At 36.5% G+C, this 22771-nt stretch overlaps 1 protein-coding gene and 1 long non-coding RNA gene across 2 annotated transcripts in view; one reads left to right on the forward strand and one right to left on the reverse strand.

The window, feature by feature from the left end:
• Nucleotides 1-5279: 5279 nt before the first annotated feature.
• Nucleotides 5280-8781, forward strand: LOC127856910 (uncharacterized). Its single transcript, XR_008038235.1, has 2 exons — nt 5280-5371; nt 8090-8781. It is a non-coding gene; the product is annotated as an uncharacterized LOC127856910 (long non-coding RNA).
• A 9084-nt stretch (nt 8782-17865) lies between these two features.
• LOC127856889 (cytochrome P450 2U1-like) overlaps nt 17866-22771 on the reverse strand; it is a 9017-nt gene continuing 4111 nt past the window's right edge. The window contains exons 2-6 of the mRNA XM_052393083.1: nt 22582-22750; nt 20992-21128; nt 18870-18963; nt 18505-18708; nt 17866-18226 (exon numbers count right to left, since the gene is read on the reverse strand). Coding sequence (XP_052249043.1) covers nt 18045-18226; nt 18505-18708; nt 18870-18963; nt 20992-21128; nt 22582-22729 — 765 coding nt within the window. The 5' untranslated portion in view covers nt 22730-22750 and the 3' untranslated portion in view covers nt 17866-18044. The remainder of the gene's footprint in view (nt 18227-18504; nt 18709-18869; nt 18964-20991; nt 21129-22581; nt 22751-22771) is intronic.

The following is a 22771-nucleotide window of genomic DNA, read 5'->3' on the forward strand; positions in this document are numbered from 1 at the left end:
GTTTCACTTTTCAAAATTGTATGTACGAAAGTAGGTTTCGTAATGAAACACTTATGAAAGCACATACAAGATGCTGCTATGAAAATGTACCATAAATATTTTATTTTAAGATTTGATATAATTCATAAACTTAAACATTATCACCAAATGATATTTAAGACTGTTTTTAAATAAAAGAAATACCCACCGGTAGAATGTATTTTATTTTCAGTTTGTTGTTACATTGTATTGCCTAGTTTCCAATGAACGAAAACTGTAAAGACAGGCATAAAGATTGCATATAGAAATTATTTTTGTTTGGTAAATATTTTAGTGAGTCGTCCTATTAGCATGTATTTTGATAAAAAATATTAAACATTCGTACACTTAGTTGAAAAAAAACTCCATTGTGTTTTTTTTACCTTTTTGGGAATGGGGCCAGGTCCCTTTGGATTGGGAAATATTTTAGTAAAATAAGGAAATTAATGTTGTTGATTCTATTCTTGCAAATACTTTAAAATTGATAATTAAAGTGAATTCAATATTATATTTTCTAAGGTTCAATTTATAGAGCTAGATTTCGAGATAATTGACATGTTTAGACTTAAAAAACCTTTTTGAAACTTTAAATGGGGAACTTATAGGTCCCATTTGAGAAAAATATATACCTTTTTCCATTGGGAATGGGTCCCCCTACCAGGCCCAAATTTGAACGAAAACAACACTGAGCTCGTTATGAGAGAAACCCACACACTTTTCTAAAAAAAATGACATACACGTGCCTAGGAAGTATCATGATAATTCGTCTTTGTTAACTTTTAAATAATTGATGTATTTCATACTGTACACTATTCTCAATAATCAGTCACCAAAGTGAATAATCTTAGTCTAGCATATGATGGTCAGAAGTACAACTGTTCATTAAAAGCATGGGGCTTGTGATAATCACCAAACTAAGAAATCAACTGCTGCTGTTTTACTGTACTATATTTTCAAAAATATAATTCAATAAATAAAATTACCTTTTTTAAAAGTTTGTATGAAATGGATGCTTGAAACGGTCGTTACAGACAGACAGCCTAGATGCAAGCCCATATGGGTCCCACATAAGTCTCTTGAAGGTTGACATATGGGCTCAATCTGGTTTTCTAATATCGGTTCTATCGCCGGAACTGCAACACATAGGTCCAATTTTTTTAATGATATTATATAAATACGACATTTGAAACGTTTTCTTGAAATTTTTAACAGTTTGAATTAATTAATACATGCGTGATGATTGAATTGAGAAACGGATTTATTGCAAAACTGGTTGTTTTAAAAATGTCACAGTGCATTAAGACACTCCGACCCATTTTGCAAGAAAATGATGGTAAAAAATGTTTATTGCAAAACGGGTTGTAACAATACAATCTCAAATGTACGTCGATCAAACGATTGTGCGCTGTTTAATAGTACAAAATATAATTTGCGCTGTTTATTAGTGCAAAATATAGTCATATTTTTATGAGTTTAAATTTCACGGATGAAAAACAGGACGCGCTTTTAGCTAGGAATGGGAACAAAATCCTGAATTCAAATTCAAATATTCGTTTTTAGTTGTGAGCGTAGAGGCAGTTTTACAAGTCAGTCTGCTGTTAGCTACGCTAGGAACGATAACTGCAAGTCAGTCTGCTGTTAGCTACGCTAGGAACGATAACCACTGCCTGTCTGCACTACCTGGAGTAAAATTATACAGACGATGAATGCTAGGAGCGTCTGCTCTACTACGCTAAGAACGATAACCGCCGAAGCTGACTTTTTATAGTTCAATATAGTTCACCGGTACACTGCATTGTGTGTATGTAATCAATAGTCTTTAACAGCTTGTAAGACGACATTGGCCAGTCTAGTGTTTATCATTGCAATCTGTACATATTGGCTGCTTTCAAGGAAAATGGGGCTTAATGCATGTCAAATAAGATAAGCCTGTGCACACTGATTAGCCTGTGCTTTCATACTTGCAACACTTACTAACTATCATAAGGGGACTGTGCAGGCAAAGTTATGTAACTCTGGCTTGCATTTTGACAGAATTATGTGCCCTTTTTATACTTAGAAAATTGAAAATTTGGTTAAGTTTTGTGTTTAGGTCCACTTTTTTTCTAAAGTATCAAGCCATTGCTTTCATACTTGCAACATTTACTAACTATCGTAAGGGGACTGTGCAGGCAAAGTTATGTAAATCTGACTGGCATTTTGACGGATTTATGGGCCCTTTATACTTGAAAATTTTGTTAAGTTTTGTGTTTTGGTCCACTTTACCCCTAAAGTATCATAGATATTGCTTTCATACCTGGAACCAGCGCAAACTATCATAAGGGGACAGTAAAGGACAAGTTGCATAACTCTGGTTGTCATTTTTACAGAATTATGGCCCTTTTTGACTTAGTAACTTTGAATATAGGGTTAAATTTTGTGTTTAGATTCACTTTACTTCTAAAGTATCAAGGCTATTGCTTTTAAACTTTAAATTATTTCATGCTATCATGAGGGTACTGTACCTGGCAAGTTGAATTTTACCTTGACCTTTGAATGACCTTGAATCTCAAGGTCAAATTATTAAATTTTGCTAAAATTGCCATAAGTTCTTTATTGATGATTAGATTCAATTGATACTTTGACAAAACAACTCTTACCTGACATACCACAATTGACCCCGTCCAAACCATACCCCATGCCCCCCCCCTCCCCAATCCCCCCTCAATCCCCCCCATTTTTTTTTAATTAAAGATCATCTAATAAATGACCACCACACCCTCACACTATACCCTCCCCCCCCCCCACCCCCACCCCAAAAAAATAATTTTTATGCCCCCGATAGGGTGGCATATAGCAGTTGAGCTGTCCGTCAGTATGTCAGTCAGTCTGTCTGTCAGTCCGAAAAAACACTTTAACATTGACCATTACTTTTTCACTTTTACAGATAGCAACTTGATATTTGGCATGCATGTGTATCTCATGGAGCTGCACATTTTGAGTTGGGAAAGGTCAAGGTCAAGGTCATCCTTCAAGGTCAAATGTCAAATTTATGGTGTTTGTCCGTCCGAAAGCATTACCATTGGCCATAACTTTTTCAATATTGAAGATAGCAACTTGATATTTGGAATGCATGTGTATCTCATGGAGCTGAACGTTTTGAGTGGTAAAAGGTGAAGGTCATCCTTCAAGGTTAAATGTCAAATATATGGTGTCTGTCCGTCCCAAAACTTTAACATTGGCCATTACTTTTTTAATATTCAAGATAGCAACTTGATATTCGGCATGCATGTGTATCTAATGGAGCTGCACATTTTGAGTGGTGGAAGTTCAAGGTCAAGGTCATCCTTCAAGGTCATCCTCCAAGGTCAAAAAAATAAATAAATTCAAAGCGGCATTATCATGAAGCTGCATATTTTGAGTGGTGTAGGTTCAAGGTCAAGGTCATCCTTCAAGGTCAAGGTCATCCTTCAAGGTCAAAGGTAAAAAAAATCAAAGCGGCGTTATCATGAAGCTGCACATTTTAGCGGTGGAAGTTCAAGGTCAAGGTTATCCTTCAAGGTAAAAAAAAACAAAAAATTTGAAAGCGGCGTTTTCATGAAGCTGCACACATTTTGAGTGGTGGAAGTTCAAGGTCAAGGTCATCCTTCAAGGTCAAGGTCATCCTTCAAGGTCAATGGTAAAAAAATAATAGTTCAAAGCGGCGTTCTCATGAAGCGGCACATTTTGAGTGGTGGAAGTTCAAGGTCAAGGTCATTCTTCAAGGTCATCCTTCAAGGTCAAAGGTCAAAAAAATAATAATCTCAAAGCGGCGTCATCATGAAGCTGCACATTTTGAGTGGTTGAAGTTCAAGGTCATCCTTCAAGGTCAAGGTCATCCTTCAAGGTCAAAGGTCAAAAAAATATTCAAAGCGGCCTTCTCATAAAGCTGCACATTTTGAGTGGTGGAAGTTCAAGGTCAAGGTCATCCTTCAAGGTCAAAGGTAAAAAATAATAATTTCAAAGCGGCGCAAAAGGAGGCATTGTGTTTCTGACAAACACATTTCTTGTTTTTTTCAAACATGTTTAAAAAACACAAATATTTATTTTTATTATTTTATTTTTGAAATACCGCCCAACCATCCCACCCAAGAATCTCCCCGCCAAAAAAAATAAATATATTTTTGCATTTTTTTGCATTTTTGGAAGAAAATGTAATAAATGACCACACCCCCACACTATACACCCCTCTCCACTCCACCCCTCCATCCTTTGTGATTGAAATTGAGGTAGGTCCCTACACCTTTAAAAAGAAAAATAGATGAGCGGTCTGCACCCGCAAGGCGGTGCTCTTGTTTCTTAAATGCGGCTTCAAAGCGCAGTACAGGGCATTTTGTTTCACAAACACAGTTCTTGTTTATAAACTTATTTCATATAAGCCTTGCTCTGTGAAAGGGTTTTTCATGATAAAGGTAAAGTGAATTTCCAGATTAGCATGTGATCAGGGACGACACTTTCTGCCTTGACTGGATTTCTGTCATGGAGAGTCTTTCTTCAAACAACAAAATAATAGAATAAAAGGGGAAAATGCCATCCCTGATTAGTCAGTGCAGACTGCAACACTTAACGCACATGCATCAAACCCCTAATTTTCTCAGAGCAAGGCTCACGTAGTTGTGTATGTTTTGTGTCATGTCTAGGAGAGGAAGAAGAGGGAGTAAACATGTAGTTGTGTATGTTTTTTGTCATGTCTAGGAGAGGAAGAAGAGGGAGTAAACATGTAGTTGTGTATGTTTTGTGTCATGTCTAGGAGAGGAAGAAGAGGGGGTAAACATGTAGTTGTGTATGTTTTGTGTCATGTCTAGGAGAGGAAGAAAAGGGAGTAAACATGTAGTTGTGTATGTTTTGTGTCATGTCTAGGAGAGGAAGAAGAGGGAGTATACATGTAGTTGTGTATGTTTTGTGTCATGTCTATGAGAGGAAGAAGAGGGAGTAAACATGTAGTTGTGTATGTTTTGTGTCATGTCTAGGAGAGGAAGAAGAGGGAGTAAACATGAAGTTGTGTATGTTTTGTGTCATGTCTAGGAGAGGAAGAAGAGGGAGTAAACATGAAGTTGTGTATGTTTTGTGTCATGTCTAGGAGAGGAAGAAGAGGGAGTAAACATGTAGTTGTGTATGTTTTGTGTCATGTCTAGGAGAGGAAGAAGAGGGAGTAAACATGGAGTTGTGTATTTTTTGTGTCATGTCTAGGAGAGGAAGAAGAGGGAGTAAACATGTAGGTGTGTATGTTTTGTGTCATGTCTAGGAGAGGAAGAAGAGGGAGGAGAAGGAACAGGAACTGAGGGAGCTGGAGAAGCAGAGACGAATGAAAAAGGAACACCAGAACATGTTACAGGTATTGCAGGGGTATTACTTGAGATGGTACCAGAACATGCTACATGTATTGCAGGGGTAAAATCAATTTCTTGAGATGGTACCAGAACATGCTACAGGTATTGCAGGGGTACACGAAATTACCTGAGATGGTACCAGAACATGCTACAGGTATTGCAGGGGTACACTCAATTACTTGAGATGGTACCAGAACATGCTACAGGTATTGCAGGGGAACACTCAATTACTTGAGATGGTACCAGAACATGCTACAGGTATTGCATGGGTACACTCAATTACATGAGATCGTACCAGAACATGCTACAGGTATTGCAGGGGTACACTACATTACTTGAGATGGTACCAGAACATGCTACAGGTATTGCAGGGGTACACTACACTACTTGAGATGGTACCAGAACATGCTACAGGTATTGCAGGGGTACACTCAATTACTTGAGATGGTACCAGAGCATGTTACAGGTATTGCAGGGATACACTTAATTACTTGAGATTGTACCAGAGCATGTGACAGGTATTGCAGGGGTACACTCAATTACCTGAGATGGTACCAGAACATGCTACAGGTATTGCAGGGGTACACTCAATTACCTGAGATGGTACCAGAACATGCTACAGGTAATGCAGGGGAACACTCATTTACTTGAGATGGTACCAGAACATGCTACAGGTATTGCAGGGGAACACTCAATTACTTGAGATTGTACCAGAACATGCTACAGGTATTGCAGGGGTACACTCAATTACTTGAGATGGTACCAGAACATGCTTCAGGTATTGCAGGGGTAAACTCAATTACTTCAGATGGTACCAGAACATGCTTCAGGTATTGCAGGGGTACACTCAATTACTTGAGATGGTACCAGAACATGCTACAGGTATTGCCGGGGTACACTCAATTACTTGAGCTTGTATTTATATATTGTGCTGTAATTGTTTGTGTTGGTAGCTTGCCAGAACATGCTCTTGATAATGATTTTTACCCAACTGGGAAGGTGTATATACGAGGAATGAAGGAAGAGCATCAGAACTTGTTCCAGGTATGGTTGTAGTCCGCACAGGCTAATCAGGGACGACACTTTCCGCCTAAACTTGATTTTCGGTAAGGAGGGACTTCCTTGAAACTAAAAATACCATTAAAGGGGAAGGTGTCGTCCCTGATTAGCCTGTGCGGACTGCACAGGCTAATCTGGGACGACACTTTACGCACATGCATTAAAGCCAGTTTTCTCAGAACGCGGCTAAATTTGATGAGACAGGATGATTGTTCATGCAAGGACTAGAAGATAAGACATTATCAAGTCGTGACTTAGTTAGTAACAGATTGTTAAAAAAAAGCATCTGGATTTGTAAATATGTTGTTGGACATGTAGACATATTTTGGAATTTTCAATTTTGTCGAGATGTCTACATCCAGAAAGAAGTTGTATCAAGCTTTTCATCACTTGCTATAGTGTAAATGTTGTTAATAAATTAGTGCAAATTTCACTATAATACGGACATGTGAAAATGAAGTAGTTATTAGACTCAAAAGCGGTGCACACAGAGACTATGAAATGATATTTTTCGCATATAAGTGTTGATTTAGACCTTAAAATTTGGTTCCTTGCCGCATGTGAGTCAATTGAAGTTAACGCTTACCTACATTATAAGGTGATGGAGTTTTAACTAAGCTTCTGTTTAACTTAGATTTAAAGATGTTCAGCGATTCACTATTTTTATCATCTGGTAAAATGTTCCAGTTTTGAATAACTGCGGGGAGGAATGAGTTATAATAAAGTTTAATCTACATTTAACGGTGCGTAAATTGTTCACAATAGAATAATATACCTTGAAATAGATCCTACATGTTTGGGAACCAGATTCGTCAAGTACTGTGGGTTAAGTGAGTTTTGCATTAAAAAAAGCATGAGTTGGTGTGTGTTTTTTGCTTCAATCTTGCAAAAGTTCCTATTTTATTTTAAATTCATTTGTGGATACTAATTTTTTGACATGTGCACACAGACTGAAACGGATGCATATAAACATATTTACTGGTACTTCTATCTATACAGAAGTGGCAAAATCATGTGTTTTGTCTTGGTAGTTTAAAGCTATGTAAGTCACCTTAATTGTATCAACAGCCTCAAGAGCATTGGATGTATAGAAACATTCGTTAGTCTGTTTCTTGCCAAATTGCAGTACTTCTGAATGGGTATTTAAACATTGAACTATCAGTTTAAGGGTATAAACCTTCTAGAAAATGAGGCCTAAGTAGACATGATTTTCCAGACAGCGCATACCCACACATACATGTAACATCTTATTGAATTTTTATTTCTTCAACAACTAAGCTGTAATTTCAATACTAAGGTTACAACAGAGCCATATCCACTGGTGTGTGAAATCACCCGTCTCCGACGGTTTCTTGTTAACATTGACAGACATTGACCATTAGAGCATAAACATTGAAGCGTTTTCCTTTGATAAATTGACATCATTTTTGCTCTAAATAACTTATTAAATGGGCTAATAAAAAATATTTGAAAATGAGAACGCTCAAAAGGTTATTATGATATTACAGTGGTTAGTACTAGTGCTGGACTCGCATATTGCTGCCTTATACATGGACAGATCTCATATTTATCCTTAATATGTACATACAGAGTGCTCAAAATTTAAAGATGACTATATCTGAATTATAATCTATTTATTCACATATTCTACATTCTCTTTGCAGTACCTGTATTACTTCACGTTCTGCCATGATGACTGTCCGGATGACTTTCACATAGTAACAAACTTCCCCAGGAAAACCTTGCCATGTGAGCCAACTAGCGACAATCCTGAACCAATCAGTTTTGAGAAATTCGGACTTAGAAAAAACGAAATTCTTTTTGTACAGGATAATGAAGCTTAGGTGATTTAATCATAAATAAATTATTGACTATTCAAAAGTGAGGTCATTGAAAACGTAAGTTGTTAGAAACAGTGAACTTCCTTGAGATGGCATTTTGCAGAAATTCAACTGATAAGCATTTGTCTATCGTGAGTTTGCTTAAGGTTTTGAAGAATTGGTGGAAATGATGTTCCTGCTTTATGTCCCCTGTTTTGCTGAATGGATCTACTACATTGAGATTTTGTCTTTTAATCAAGAGAAGTGTGTTCAGGCTGCAGCCAGTTTTATGTAAGAAATACATTTTTTATGTGTTAATGATATCTATTTGTGTTTCACTTTTCAAAATTGTATGTACGAAAGTAGGTTTCGTAATGAAACACTTATGAAAGCACATACAAGATGCTGCTATGAAAATGTACAATAAATATTTTATTTTAAGATTTGATATAATTCATAAACTTAAACATTATCACCAAATGATATTTGAGACTTTCTTTAAATAAAAGAAATACCCACCGGTAGAATGTATTTTATTTTCAGTTTGTTGTTACATTGTATTGCCTAGTTTCCAATGAACGAAAACTGTAAAGACAGGCATAAAGATTGCATATAGAAATTATTTTTGTTTGGTAAATATTTTAGTGAGTCGTCCTATTAGCATGTATTTTGATAAAAAATATTAAACATTCGTACACTAAGTTGAAAAAAAACTCCATTGTGTTTTTTTTACCTTTTTGGGAATGGGGCCAGGTCCCTTTGGATTGGGAAATATTTTAGTAAAATAGGGAAATTTATGTTGTTGATTCTATTCTTGCAAATACTTTAAAATTGATAATTAAAGTGAATTCAATATAATATTTTCTAAGGTTCAATTTATAGAGCTAGATTTCGAGATAATTGACATGTTTAGACTTAAAAAACCTTTTTGAAACTTTAAATGGGGAATTTATAGGTCCCATTTGAGAAAAATATATACCTTTTTCCATTGGGAATGGGTCCCCCTACCAGGCCCAAATTTGAACGAAAACAACACTGAGCTCGTTATGAGAGAAACCCACACACTTTTCTAAAAAAAATGACATACACGTGCCTAGGAAGTATCATGATAATTCGTCTTTGTTAACTTTTAAATAATTGATGTATTCCATACTGTACACTATTCTCAATAATCAGTCACCAAAGTGAATAATCTTAGTCTAGCATATGATGGTCAGAAGTACAACTGTTCATTAAAAGCATGGGATTTGTGATAATCACCAAACTAAGAAATCAACTGCTGCTGTTTTACTTTACTATATTTTCAAAAATATAATTCAATAAATAAAATTACCTTTTTTAAAAGTTTGTATGAAATGGATGCTTGAAACGGTCGTTACAGACAAACACAGACAGCCTAGATGCAAGCCCATATGGGTCCCACATAAGTCTCTTGAAGGTTGACATATGGGCTCAATCTGGTTTTCTAATATCGGTTCTATCGCCGGAACTGCAACACATAGGTCCAATTTTTTTAATGATATTATATAAATACGACATTTGAAACGTTTTCTTGAACTTTTTAACAGTTTGAATTAATTAATACATGCGTGATGATTGAATTGAGAAACGGATTTATTGCAAAACTGGTTGTTTTAAAAATGTCACAGTGCATTAAGACACTCCGACCCATTTTGCAAGAAAATGATGGTAAAAAATGTTTATTGCAAAACGGGTTGTAACAATACAATCTCAAATGTACGTCGATCAAACGATTGTGCGCTGTTTAATAGTACAAAATATAATTTGCGCTGTTTATTAGTGCAAAATATAGTCATATTTTTATGAGTTTAAATTTCACGGAAGAAAAACAGGACGCGCTTTTAGCTAGGAATGGGAACAAAATCCTGAATTCAAATTCAAATATTCGTTTTTAGTTGTGAGCGTAGAGGCAGTTTTACAAGTCAGTCTGCTGTTAGCTACGCTAGGAACGATAACTGCAAGTCAGTCTGCTGTTAGCAACGCTAGGAACGATAACCACTGCCTGACTGCACTACCTGGAGTAAAATTATACAGACGATGAATGCTAGGAGCGTCTGCTCTACTACGCTAAGAACGATAACCGCCGAATCTGACTTTTTATAGTTCAATATAGTTCACCGGTACACTGCATTGTGTGTATGTAATCAATAGTCTTTAACAGCTTGTAAGACGACATTGGCCAGTCTAGTGTTTATCATTGCAATCTGTACATATTGGCTGCTTTCAAGGAAAATGGGGCTTAATGCATGTCAAATAAGATAAGCCTGTGCACACTGATTAGCCTGTGCAATGCGCACAAGCTAATCAAGGACAACACTTTATGATATTATGGTGTTTCTCGTTTAAAGAGAGTCTCTGGTACTGGGATGACAATTGATGCATATGCATTAAGCCCTGTTTTACCAAAATGGAGCTTAAATTATCTTATTTATGAATGATTTGAAAAAACAACACATCTCGACCTGTGCTTTAAGACACACTCTTTATAAATTTGAATGGGTTGTGTTGATTTCAAACTTGCGACATAAAAAGCTATAACATAATTTTGAAAACTGAGTTGCGTCTAAGATTATACAACAGCGAACAACTTCAGTGCCTTCAGCGCTTTGATTCATTACTCGAATATATTGGAATACTCTATTCATATACCCCTGGATCCAAATGTCAGAGCTTTTCAATTTCATATACATGGTTACATTTGTTTGTCAAAGCTTAAGTCTTATTAGAACTTATCATAGCTGCATCGTCGAAGAAGCGGGATAATTTTACAACAATAATTTTCTTTTCATTAGCTTCATTTAACACCGGATTTATTTTCGGTTATCATAATTCCTCAAAACTACATACATGCATATTTTGAACCCAGAACGTTTTAGCAGGATATTTTGTTAAAATATTTTGTTCTGCAAAAGACCGCGCGAATATAGGCAACCATGTACATCGTCACATAATCAGAACGAAACGCATCGAAAGTGTGGGCATACTGATTGCAGAATAAAAAGCTCTTATAAATCACTTTTACGACGGATACAAAACCTTTAATGTACGAGCATGGAACGACAACTATTCTAATGAAGACTGCAGAAACCTGTTATAATTAATAACACGCGCTTTGAAGACATTGTCATAAAAATCAATTGAGGGAATAACACTAGTAAATGATTGCATCACTAAAACGTCAATCAATTTTTATGTTTGACTTGGGTATTCTGCATCTTGTCGGGATGGAAACCACACTTTATTTGCCTTAGACTCCGATATACAAACTATCTTAATACACAACTCTTATCAGATCACATTGTTAATACAAGACAGTAATTTGCATTAAATTTAATGCGACTTGTAGATGTACCAACTAATTACCTATATGTCACACGATGTGCACGTTATCGAAAGGTGGCTAACATGTATCTTTAAATAAGATCACATTTATTTATTTAAGTATTTTATGTGCCCAAATATTTCAATTTATTGTCTCGTTGTCAGCAAGGAGGAAAAAACAATGCATTGCGATAGAGGCTTTTGAAAATACAATATTTAAAGACCGCTGTCATGCACCAACAACTCATAAAAGGCGATTGTTATTGTTTACAAAGTAATACGTACCAATGGCGATGGACTATTTGGTACATGTAACAAAGCACAACCATTGCATTTAATGCCAAACGTTTCTATAACCCAAACATTAGCATGTCAGCTTTGTTTAGCGGTTAACAGAGATATCAGCTTTGTTTAGTTTTTTTACAGAGATTTAATCTTAAAGTGTTATAAGCATAACCATTTAAGCTCTGCTTGTTGCGAAAGCCACATACAAAGAACAAATGTTTTAGGAACGCATAACTAAACTATTAAAGGGGTTAAAATGAAGACTGTCATACTGACACCTTTTTAAATATATGTAATAAATATAACAATAAGTCAGCGTTTCAATTAAAACTGATGTTATGTTTGTCCAATGTGTACAACTGTACGATAAAGATGATTGTTAACGCTCCTCTCGATCCCCAATTATTGCTCCATATCTAGTGAAGAGACAATACGAACAATAGATTACTCGACCCCATGACTATCTATTTTTTGAGAATAATGCCATCGTTTTTAATAATCTTTACTAAGAAAAATGCGATCGTATGCTACCCCATATTTTTGTTTTTGTAACTACCATGGTAAAAAAGTAAAAGAACAGGTAAAATAACATTGTTTTATACAAGTTAAACGTATATAGAGCCATAATGATAAACTTTAAGTATACATATATTTTACATTGAAATTTGTGTTATAATGATTGGTAAATTTAACAAAATGAATTTATTTCCATGAATTGAAACTACAAACAAAGTGAAACTTCTGCTTCGCCAGCAGGAGAAAAAGCCGTAGCGTAGCACGTGGTCTTTTATTTATGGTTTTGACAAACAGTGCGACATTGCGCCACAATTTTTAAATAGAGTTAATTATTTTGAATGCTATACGATACATTCCTTTTTTCTATTTTTTTTAATAACTGCATTGAAGAGAATAAATGGAAATCTGTGAAAAGACCTGACGCCAGGTGCTAACGTTACAATATCTGAAACGGGATGATTGAAAACATCAACGTTTAAAGATTTCATGGATTATAATTTCCTCAGAAACATAAACAGGGGTGATGGCAACCAAGTTGTCATCTTATTGATGAAGGGGCACACCACGTACACTTCCACAGAAATTATTAAATGGACAAGAGAAAGAAACATTCATTTGTTGTGCTTCTAAGTTCATACTTCTTATGTCCTGCAACCTAGACGTAGGCGTTTTTTTAACATTCTATTACAGTGAATATGCTGCATACATGAAGGTCAACCGCGGAAAAGAAGTCACAAAGTACGCAGTTGCGGGAAAAGCATGCAGCATATACCTGAATGTTATAACGTTTCTAAGGAATACTGAGATAACATCACTTAATTCAAAAAGCATGCTCGTACTTATACCACCAATGTCCCGATTGAAGCATGCTTACATCCTTAATTACACATGATACTTTAATTATAAATAAATATTCCCAAACAATGGATACATTAGTGCCTAAAAGGAAACACTTTAGAAATTGGCAGACACGTTATCTCGTCAATCGGTGAACAGGTCCATATGGAATCGCATTGCATTCCAAAACAAAGATAACCTAAAGAAGTACAAAGACGTTGTAAACGTAACAAATATGTTGGCAGAGGTTGAACCCACCGGATGTGTTTTGAAATATTCACATTCAACTCTGAAGAACTGTTGAAAACAGATCATTAAAAATGAATGTAGCACTGGTTACACTTCCGTTTATTTTGAGTTTCTTTACATGTATGTTATGATGTATTACATGTACAATTGTTTTTATTGTGTGTGTTTAAATTTGTATTTTCTCGTATAGCGGTACTCATCAGTGTTTACTGTGCTTCGCAATTGAAATATCTTACATGTATTAACGGCAGATTTTGCGTCTTTTAAAAGTTTATTTTATGTTTCTTCACTAATGCATATTATTGTTTTTGAGATCAAGTATTCACTGTCGTCATGTTTAAATAAATATGTGCGATTTGCGTCGTCAACGGTTTCCTAATTTACAGTCTAGAGGTCAAATATTTATCCAATCTCCATGAAACCTGGTTAATGTGTTTATCTGTATAATATATCGACTGGATCACGTGCATACAAAAAACTAAGTCACCAAGTCTTATCTTAAAAAACGTGTTACCACTCTAGAGGTCAAATTTCTGACACAATGCGTATTAAACTTCGTCCGAATGTTTATCTTTACAGTTTCTATGTGAAATTTGAATATGGTTCAGGTAGGCAAAACACAAGGAAACCAGAACAAAATCATGGCGCCACTGTATATGCCACAACATGGCTCAATTTTGATGAAGACCTGTATTTTCTTCAAGGTGGTGACAGTGGTTCTCCAGGTCTGTGCTTCATAGAGGAATAGTGGCTTCACGATGGTATTAAAGAGCCAAATCTTTGATGCCAATTTCGCTGCATCCCCAGATGTTCTTCAGCTGATGGAAGGCTGCTCGTGCTTTACCGATGCATGTTCTGGCATCTGCATCCGTTCCTCCCTGGTTGTCCAAAATGCTGCCGAGATAAATGAAGCTGTATTCCTCCTCCAGCACATCGCCTTGGACTGTTATTGGTGTGTTGTTGGGTGCGTTGGTCCTGAACACCGTGTCCTTCCCTCTGTTGATGGTTATTCCCAGTCTAGCTGAGTTGTCCGCTACCATGCTTGTGCTTTCCTGCATCTGTTGTTGGGTGTGGGAGAGAAGAGACAAATCATCGGCAAAGTCGAGGTCTTCTAAATGCAGTGTTCTGCGGAGAAAGAATCTACAAGGGGACATTTGTCCCATCAGCCCTAAAAAATAGGGGACATTCTAAAAATCAGTGAGACGCAAAAAGCATAAGTGGGTTATATCGGACACGCGGGGTTTATCGGACAACCACAAATAGTCGAATATTTACATACAAAACGACCTCGCATTCAACCGTTTGAGCTTTGTTTACATTCTATAAATACGTTTTCATAGTATTATGTAACCAATCATCTGATTGGATGATAGAATAAATCAGCGATTTTGATTGGAAGATGCGAGTTTGTTTGGAGAGACATCTCCTCTTCACCTTGGCGAAAATCCGAGAGTCGGGAACATTTAAAACGGTCATTTTACAAGTAACGGTACGCTGTGAAATGTGTGAATACCGTTAAGAGAAAACGAAATATTTGAACGGATATTTACAGGCAGTGAATGGCGTTCGGACGTGCCTTAGTGTTAAGCCCTGCACATTTATGTCAATTTTCTGTAGAATGGCCTCTATATTATCGGAACACATACTCAAAAAGCATGTTGATGCAGTGTTTTTTGAAGAGAAGTGTGTTTAAGATAATCGGTTGCGCGTTTTACGACATCGGATTTAGGGCGCGAATACAACTCGGGTACAGTCTAATATGGACCGAGTACAATTACGATTATTTACCGTACCTGGGGTACATGTAAGTATACTTAGAGTACCCAGGGTACATGTAAGTATACTTAAGAGTACCCGGGGTACATGTAAGTAGTACCAGAGCCGACAATGACCAATCGAGCTCCATTATCCTTCATGAACCGACTCAAAAAACCGAGTCGGCAATATTTGACTTAATTTTTGGTTTGGTTGCTATCGAGGGATCGAACATTTCAGAATCGTCCTTAAAGCCCTACGGGTTTGATCCCCAGAAGCGACATTGAAAACTAGCATACTTTGTTATCTAAAAGGCTGCTAAACCTGATATACAATGATAATGTGAATTTTCTCTCACATGATGTTCATCAGTCATATTATATAAAAACTTACAGCAGTAGTAAACAACTGGACAATAATTAATGAACGCATCTTTCATTTGTCTTTGACACTTTGATTTTGACATGGCCTAGATTTAAATATGTGACTGGACTTTACCAGCACCCTTGTAACAGAGCTAAAGTTTAAATGTACCATTGAAGATCACCTAAATCCAGATTTGCTATTATAGACGTGTGGAAAGTTTTAAGGGTGTGACAAGTAAGCAAAAATTGGTCATTATCCAGAGGCCACAACTGATCTATGACTGTATTAAAACAAGAAAAATCAGTGCCTGATTTAGATTTCCTTAGATAGTTAAAAAAACTAATTTCATAAGCCTGGTAACAGTTTAACGGTAATGCTACCAATGTGTCACACCAGGACCTTGAATTTGAAATCTAGGACATGCATGGTCATTTCTTCATGAAATCAGGACACAAAATTGTATTTTAAGTCCTTAATTGACCTGGCTATAGTTCTCAGATTATTATAAGCTCAATCAGTATATTTATATCATTATTTATGCTTTGTGTATTGTAAACATATACACAATCATGCAGTTACATGATAGCAATAAATAATATCAAAGCTACCCATACTATAAAGGTCATTGACAAAGCCTATGGTCAAAATGTGAACACATTGAGTGTAATCGCCCTCTCGTGCCAGCAAAAACAACACGTTGACAGGTTGTCATTTTTGACAGTTCTACTTTCACTTTCATTTTGTGATATCAAACTATTAACAATTATGTGGCTGAGAAAAATATCGCCATTGTTTTTTATGCCCCCGGTAGGGTGGCCTATATCAGTTGAACTGTCAGTCAGTCAGTCAGTGTGTCAGTCGATCTGTCCGTCCGTCCGAAAACTTTAATGGCCATAACTTTTTTAATATTGAACATAGCAACTTGATATTTGGCATACATGTGCATCTCATGGAGCTGCACATTTTCAGTTGTGAAAGGTGGAGGTGAAGGTCATCCTTCAAGGTCAAATGTCAAATATAAAGCGTCTGTCTGTCTGTCCAAAAACTTTTACATTGGCCATAACTTTTTCAATTTTGGCGTGCATGCGTATCTCATAGAGCTGCACATATTGATTGGTGAAAGGTCAAGGTCATCCTTCAAGGTCAAGGTCAAAGGTTAAATTTTGCAATATTGAAGATAGCAACTCCATATTCGGCATTCATGTGTATGCCATGGAGCTGCACATTTTGAGTGGTGAAAGGTCAAGGTCATTCTTCAAGGTCAAAGGTAAAATATATGGCTTCAAAGCTGCGCAGCAGGGGGCATTGTGTTTCACAAACACAGCTCTTGTTTAATATATTTTCTGCACATTTCTTCAAAAACTTACATCAATACACGATTTTCTTCATTAATTCAATCATTCCTGACAGACTTGTGTACATATTTCGCTTACATTTTGACGCGCGTAGGTAGGACCGCATTACCGCTTCCGAAATATGTATTCATACTATTGCCTTCGAGGAACTTATCTGATGTTTGACGGAAAGGGCCGAAAATGTGCGAATGTGGGACAAGTTCCCCACAGGTACTACTTTCTCGTTCCCCCATTTTTTTCCGTACCTAAAATTTTTCGTACCCAATTTTTTTTCTAACCCTTTTTTTTTCATCCCCAATTTTTGGTTCGTACCCAAAAATTTTTCGGTCCCAATTTTTTTGTTCCCAAATATTATTTCGTACCCAAATTTGTTTTCATACCCAATTTTTTTTCGCAAAATGTTTGTACCAAATTTGTTTTTCGCACCAACATACACAATTGTGGTGATTGTGGTGATGAAGATAAACTTAACTTGATGCTTTTATATCCATCCTCTCAAAAGCATCGTCACACCAGTACTGTCAGTACTTTGATTTTTAAAGTGACTTTTGCAACGTCTTTAAAAACTTCGACCCTGCATCGCCTTTTAACTATCGTCCGATTTCGCACCTGATTTGTATTAGAAAACTAGTGGCATTCATAAATATCTCCAGAAATATCCGGTATCCAATCATCTGAATACAAAGTTCCATTCTGCTTTAAATAGGTTCAATCAACTATCAACGTGTATATAACGAAATACTAAGCTAAAAGTTCTACCGGTTTAAACAATATTCTGATATGTCTTAACATATTCTGACTGGGAGTATTTATTATATGGTATATATAAAACCATGTTCGTGCAAATATAATTGATTAATTAAAAAAAAAAACAGCATTAAATCAAACGTTAACAGTATAGGCAAACATAATGTATAATAACACACTAGATATTTTATTTCATGTTGATCAAAATATATAATCGAAGTTAACTGTGAATAAAAATAGAACAAACCGATACCAATATGAATTACGTGCAAACGACAACCAAAGCATACACTTTAAATGTTAAAAGGCCAGACTAATACGCCATTAATGTCCACTTCAATGCGATATTAAAGCACTGTAGATATCGTCTTAAAAGGCATTGGTCGCAAGGTGAGTTGTTCGTATACTGGCTGAAAAGTATGTGTTTCGTTAGGATCTTCTCTTTCAAACGAGACGCGTCGAACCAAGTTAGAAAATGTTACAAACTGAATCAACTCGGACATTTTGTGCGCGACGCATTTACGTGGTCCTGAAAAAAAATAATGGTTTCAAATTTATGTTCGCAACATCCAAACTGCAACATGTAACACTAAGTCGTTTTTTTCTTTGCCAAAAAGACCTCAAAAGTAATCTAATAGCCGTTGCATCCAGTAATGTTTTTTAGGTTGCAAATGTTGTTTCAAATAAAAACTTTTAATTTAGTAGACAATGAATGCTGTTAAAAATTATGGTAATAGTTTCGTATTACACCTCTATTGCCCTAACTGCTACTACTTAGTTATGTTGAAAATACTATTCCGAATTCACCTATTCCAAATGGCATATATGCCGGATTTCGTATTAACTTCTCATCCTTTAGAAACCGGTCCGGGTTAAACACGTGAGGCTCCTCCCAGTATTTCGGGTCCCTATGGGCGGAGTACAGATTGGCTCGTATAACGCTTTTCTTTGGAATAGTGAAGCCAAGCAGTGTGGTTTCCTTTTCAGTTGTATGCGGGGCGGTGAATCCCGCTGAAACACGTTATATCGCAGTATTAACCGATGAACTCGCACATGGCCCACGATCCACGGTATACGTTGTTTTGCGAAAGGCATAATTACTATGTGTATTTCGAAAAACAATTTTAAGTTATGAAACGAATTTTCATCGGATTAATAAGAAACATTCATACCGTTTGATGATAATCGATTGATCTCCATTATAACTGCTTCAATATAAGGCACATTCTTCCTATCAGACCAATATACATTACTATGCCCGTATATCTGGAAAAGAAAATTGACGTTATTTCAATTTACTCTTTAAGACGGCTGAAATAATTAAGAAAAGTTAAACTAGTTTCTGTGATGTTTCCCAACTTATAAATATTTTTATAATTTGACTAGATTGCACATACACATGCAATTTGAAAATATAGCAAGAGCCTCGTGGGCCCTACGGTGCTCGCCTGAGATACGAAAAACAAGACTATTCTGAGAAAGTGCGAGCTGATTCATAAAGATTGGACAAAAAGTGTGACTTGAAGAGTATAAATATGTTGTTTTATTTGATCAAGTGACTTAGTTTTGAGCTCATATTACCCGGTTTCAATCCCAGCTGATCATTTATTGGCCAAGTTTCATGCCGATTGTCAAATAAATGTGGTTAATATAGCGTAAACAATTTTTCACTAAAGCCACATTGGGAAAACTGACCTGGCCACCAGAGGCCAGGTTTTTCATCAAACCGGAAGAATTTTAGAACTGGATTTAGAAGTCGTTAAAGCAAGTGTTCGTACTTACGTTCATTTCCATTGCACCACAATGTAACTTAAAGAGTGTTAATAAGGTTTCACTAAAGCCATATAAGGATAAATGCCTCGCTCCCTATGGGCCATGTTGTGTTTTTATACGAACATGACCATTTCCGAACTTAGCCGAGCTTTAATAACAACAGATTTTCTGACCAAGTTTCAATAATATTTGACCAAAAATGGGACTTATAGAGTATTTACAATGTCTAACCATAGCCATTTAAAGAAAAATGCCCCGCCTAGTGACCATGTTTTTCAACGAAACCAAAGCTGTTTGTAACTCAGCCAAGATAAAATTATAACAAATGTTTAACCAAGTTTCACGAAGATTGGAAAAAAAATGATTTCTAGAGTGTTAACAAGGTTTTACTAAAGCATTATAAGCAAAAATGCCCTGCCTCCTGGATGAGCCATTTTTTTCAACAGACCGGAACCATTTTCAAACTCATGAAAGCTATCAATTACATCAAATGTTCTGCATAATTTCATAAAGATTGGAAATAAATGGGACTTCTAGAGTGTTTACACGTTTTAAACTATAGCCATGTTAGTAAAACTACCCCGACTCTTTGTGGCCTTTTTCAAACCAACGGGACCGGGACCCGTTTTTGAACTCGTCACAGATATTATTAAGACGCATGTTCTGACCAAATATCATATAATTGGACAATACATGTGAGTTAAATAATATAACAAGGTTTATATATAGCCATTTGAAGGAAACTGCCCCGCTCCCTGGCAGCAATGTTTTTCTACCAACCAGAACCATTTTCAAACTCGTCCAGCATATTATTAGACAAATGTTCAGACCAGATTTTATAACGATTGGGCAATAAATGTGGCCTCTAGAGTGTTACAAAGATAAATGTTAACGACGAACGATGCATGACGGACAAAGTTTGATCACATGAGCCCATCATGTGCACGTTGTGCTCAGGTGAGCTTAAAACCAAAATGTTATCGGACTTGTTGTTCTATAGTTCTGGCGTTGTACGTCCTTTTGTCCGTCCGTCTGCCCGTCCGTCCGTCAATCACAAGTTTTTTAGCTATGGCGGGGATATCAATTCAACAAATTTGCTTGTTTTATTTGCAAGAACACAGCATGCTCTTGCGATAAAACAACTAAATTTGCACTTGGGTCAAACTAACTATGGTCAGAAGCAAAACAGGGAATCGTTCCACCAAACAAAATAGCTGACGTAATTCACACTAACGTCACGTGAAGTCCAACCCAGTGATATAGATGATTGGTTTAAATGATTAGCATATCGTTTGAAAACAGGTATACCTATACAAACACTATTCCATGTTTGTCATTCGCATTACTTTTAAGTTTTTAATTACACAAGTGTTAAAGTATTACGGGTTATTTCATTTGAACGACTGGCTTATATTGAATAGTAAATATAAAATACTTTACATAGGAAGCACTCATGACTTCGGACACTGAAATTGACAGGTATATCCGAAACACATAACTTATGTAAGATTTTTTTTTTACCTCATTCAACACATCTCGACACTTGTTCTGGACATCCGGGTACTCTTGCATATATAGAATCGTCCAAGTGAGGGCGTTAGAAATCAAATCGACTCCAGATGTGAAAAATGTGGTTATGGACTCAAAGCTGCTGTTCACTACAATAACAACATATGTCAGCAAATGAATTTTGTAAAAGATTGATGTTTTAGAGAGAGAGGGAGAGAGAGAGAGAGAGAGAGAGAAAGAGAGAGAGAGAATCAGGGGAGAGAGAGAGAGAGAGAGAGAGAGAGAGAGAGAGAGAGAGAGAGAGAGAGAGAGAGAGAGAGAGAGAGAGCGAGAGAGAGAGAGAGAGAGAGCGAGAGAGAGAGAGAGAGATAGAGAGAGAGAGAGAGAGAGGAGAGAGGAGAGAGAGAGAGAGAGGAGAGCTAGCTCAGAGCGAGAGAGAGAGAGCTCTCTCTCTGCTCTCTCTCTCTCTCTCTCTCTCTCTCTCTCTCTCTCCTCTCTCTCTCTCTCTCTCTCTTCTCTCTCTCTCTCTCTCTCTCTCTCTCTCTCTCTCTCTCTCTCTCTCTCTCTTCGCAGCTCGTACCCGCTCTCTCTCTCTCTCCTCTCTCTCGCTCTCTTCCTGCTCTAGCTGCGCTCTCTCTCTCTCTCTCTCTCAGCTTATCCTCTCTCTCTCTCTCTCTCTCTCTATCTCTCTCTATCATCCTCTTCTTCTCTTCTCTCGTCGCTCATCTCGCGCTCTCTAGGAGAGAGAGAGAGATCGTTTCAGACGACACATGAACACTAACTTGGTACATGAACATGTGTTGAATATATTGTCCTACAAAAAAGAGCATGTTGTATCTTGTTACCAGACAACATCTAGCATTGATTTTTTTTTAAATATTGCTATAAGAAACATTGATTTGTTATGTGTAATCTTTTAAGTGTTGGATATATTGTACACAATAATTATTGATTTTGAGTGTTAAAGGGGCCGTCCAACAGATTTTGGCATGTATTGAGGCTTGTCATTAAATGCTTTAAATGCTTTATATTGATAAATTTAAACATTTGAACTATAAATCCCCAATTAAAAAAAACAAGAATACAATTTTTAAAAAAGGAAAAAAGTTACCCTTAACAGGGTTTGAACCACTGACCTCTGGATTCCTGGAGTAAAAAGCCCCCCCCCCCCCCCCGCCTAGACCACTCGACCATCCACGCTCACATCCTGAACGGATGTATTGTTTAGCTATATAGGCAATCCTCGTAGTTTTCCAAAATATCGAATCGCGTCGATACGACGCTTTATCTCTTGGACGGCCCCTTTAATGAGCTTTTAATATTAGCTCTTTACCTCGACTTGACATAATAACAGCTCTACTAAGAAAAATTCAATTTATAAAACGAACTTTGATTCGACATAAACTTTCTTCCTGATATGGCTGGAAAGTGAGCGTCTTTAAAAAATTAAAAAATAAATACAGTGTATAAAACGGTGAAAATACCTGTCTCGGCCTGGACTTCGCCATCCTGTCTATCTTATGTTCTGTTCTGTTCTATCACGTAATACCGCCTGCTATGCGTGGATGAAATTTTGTGAAAACAATAGTGTTGAATATTTACCTTGATAATTATCTTGTGAGGAAGTTTCATTTTTCAAGTTCAGGTGCACATCAGCGTAATCCCTAATAAGATTCGAGTTGAAGTTTTCATGTCGTTCCTTTATACGGTCGTTGATGTATTTGTAAATCACACCTTTAGCACACTGCATTTTTTCGTTGTGCAAGAAAAGCTGCAAAAACAGAAAGCAGAC

Source organism: Dreissena polymorpha, chromosome 14 (assembly GCF_020536995.1).
Source record: "Dreissena polymorpha isolate Duluth1 chromosome 14, UMN_Dpol_1.0, whole genome shotgun sequence".
NCBI classification, from domain to species: Eukaryota; Metazoa; Mollusca; class Bivalvia; order Myida; family Dreissenidae; genus Dreissena; species Dreissena polymorpha.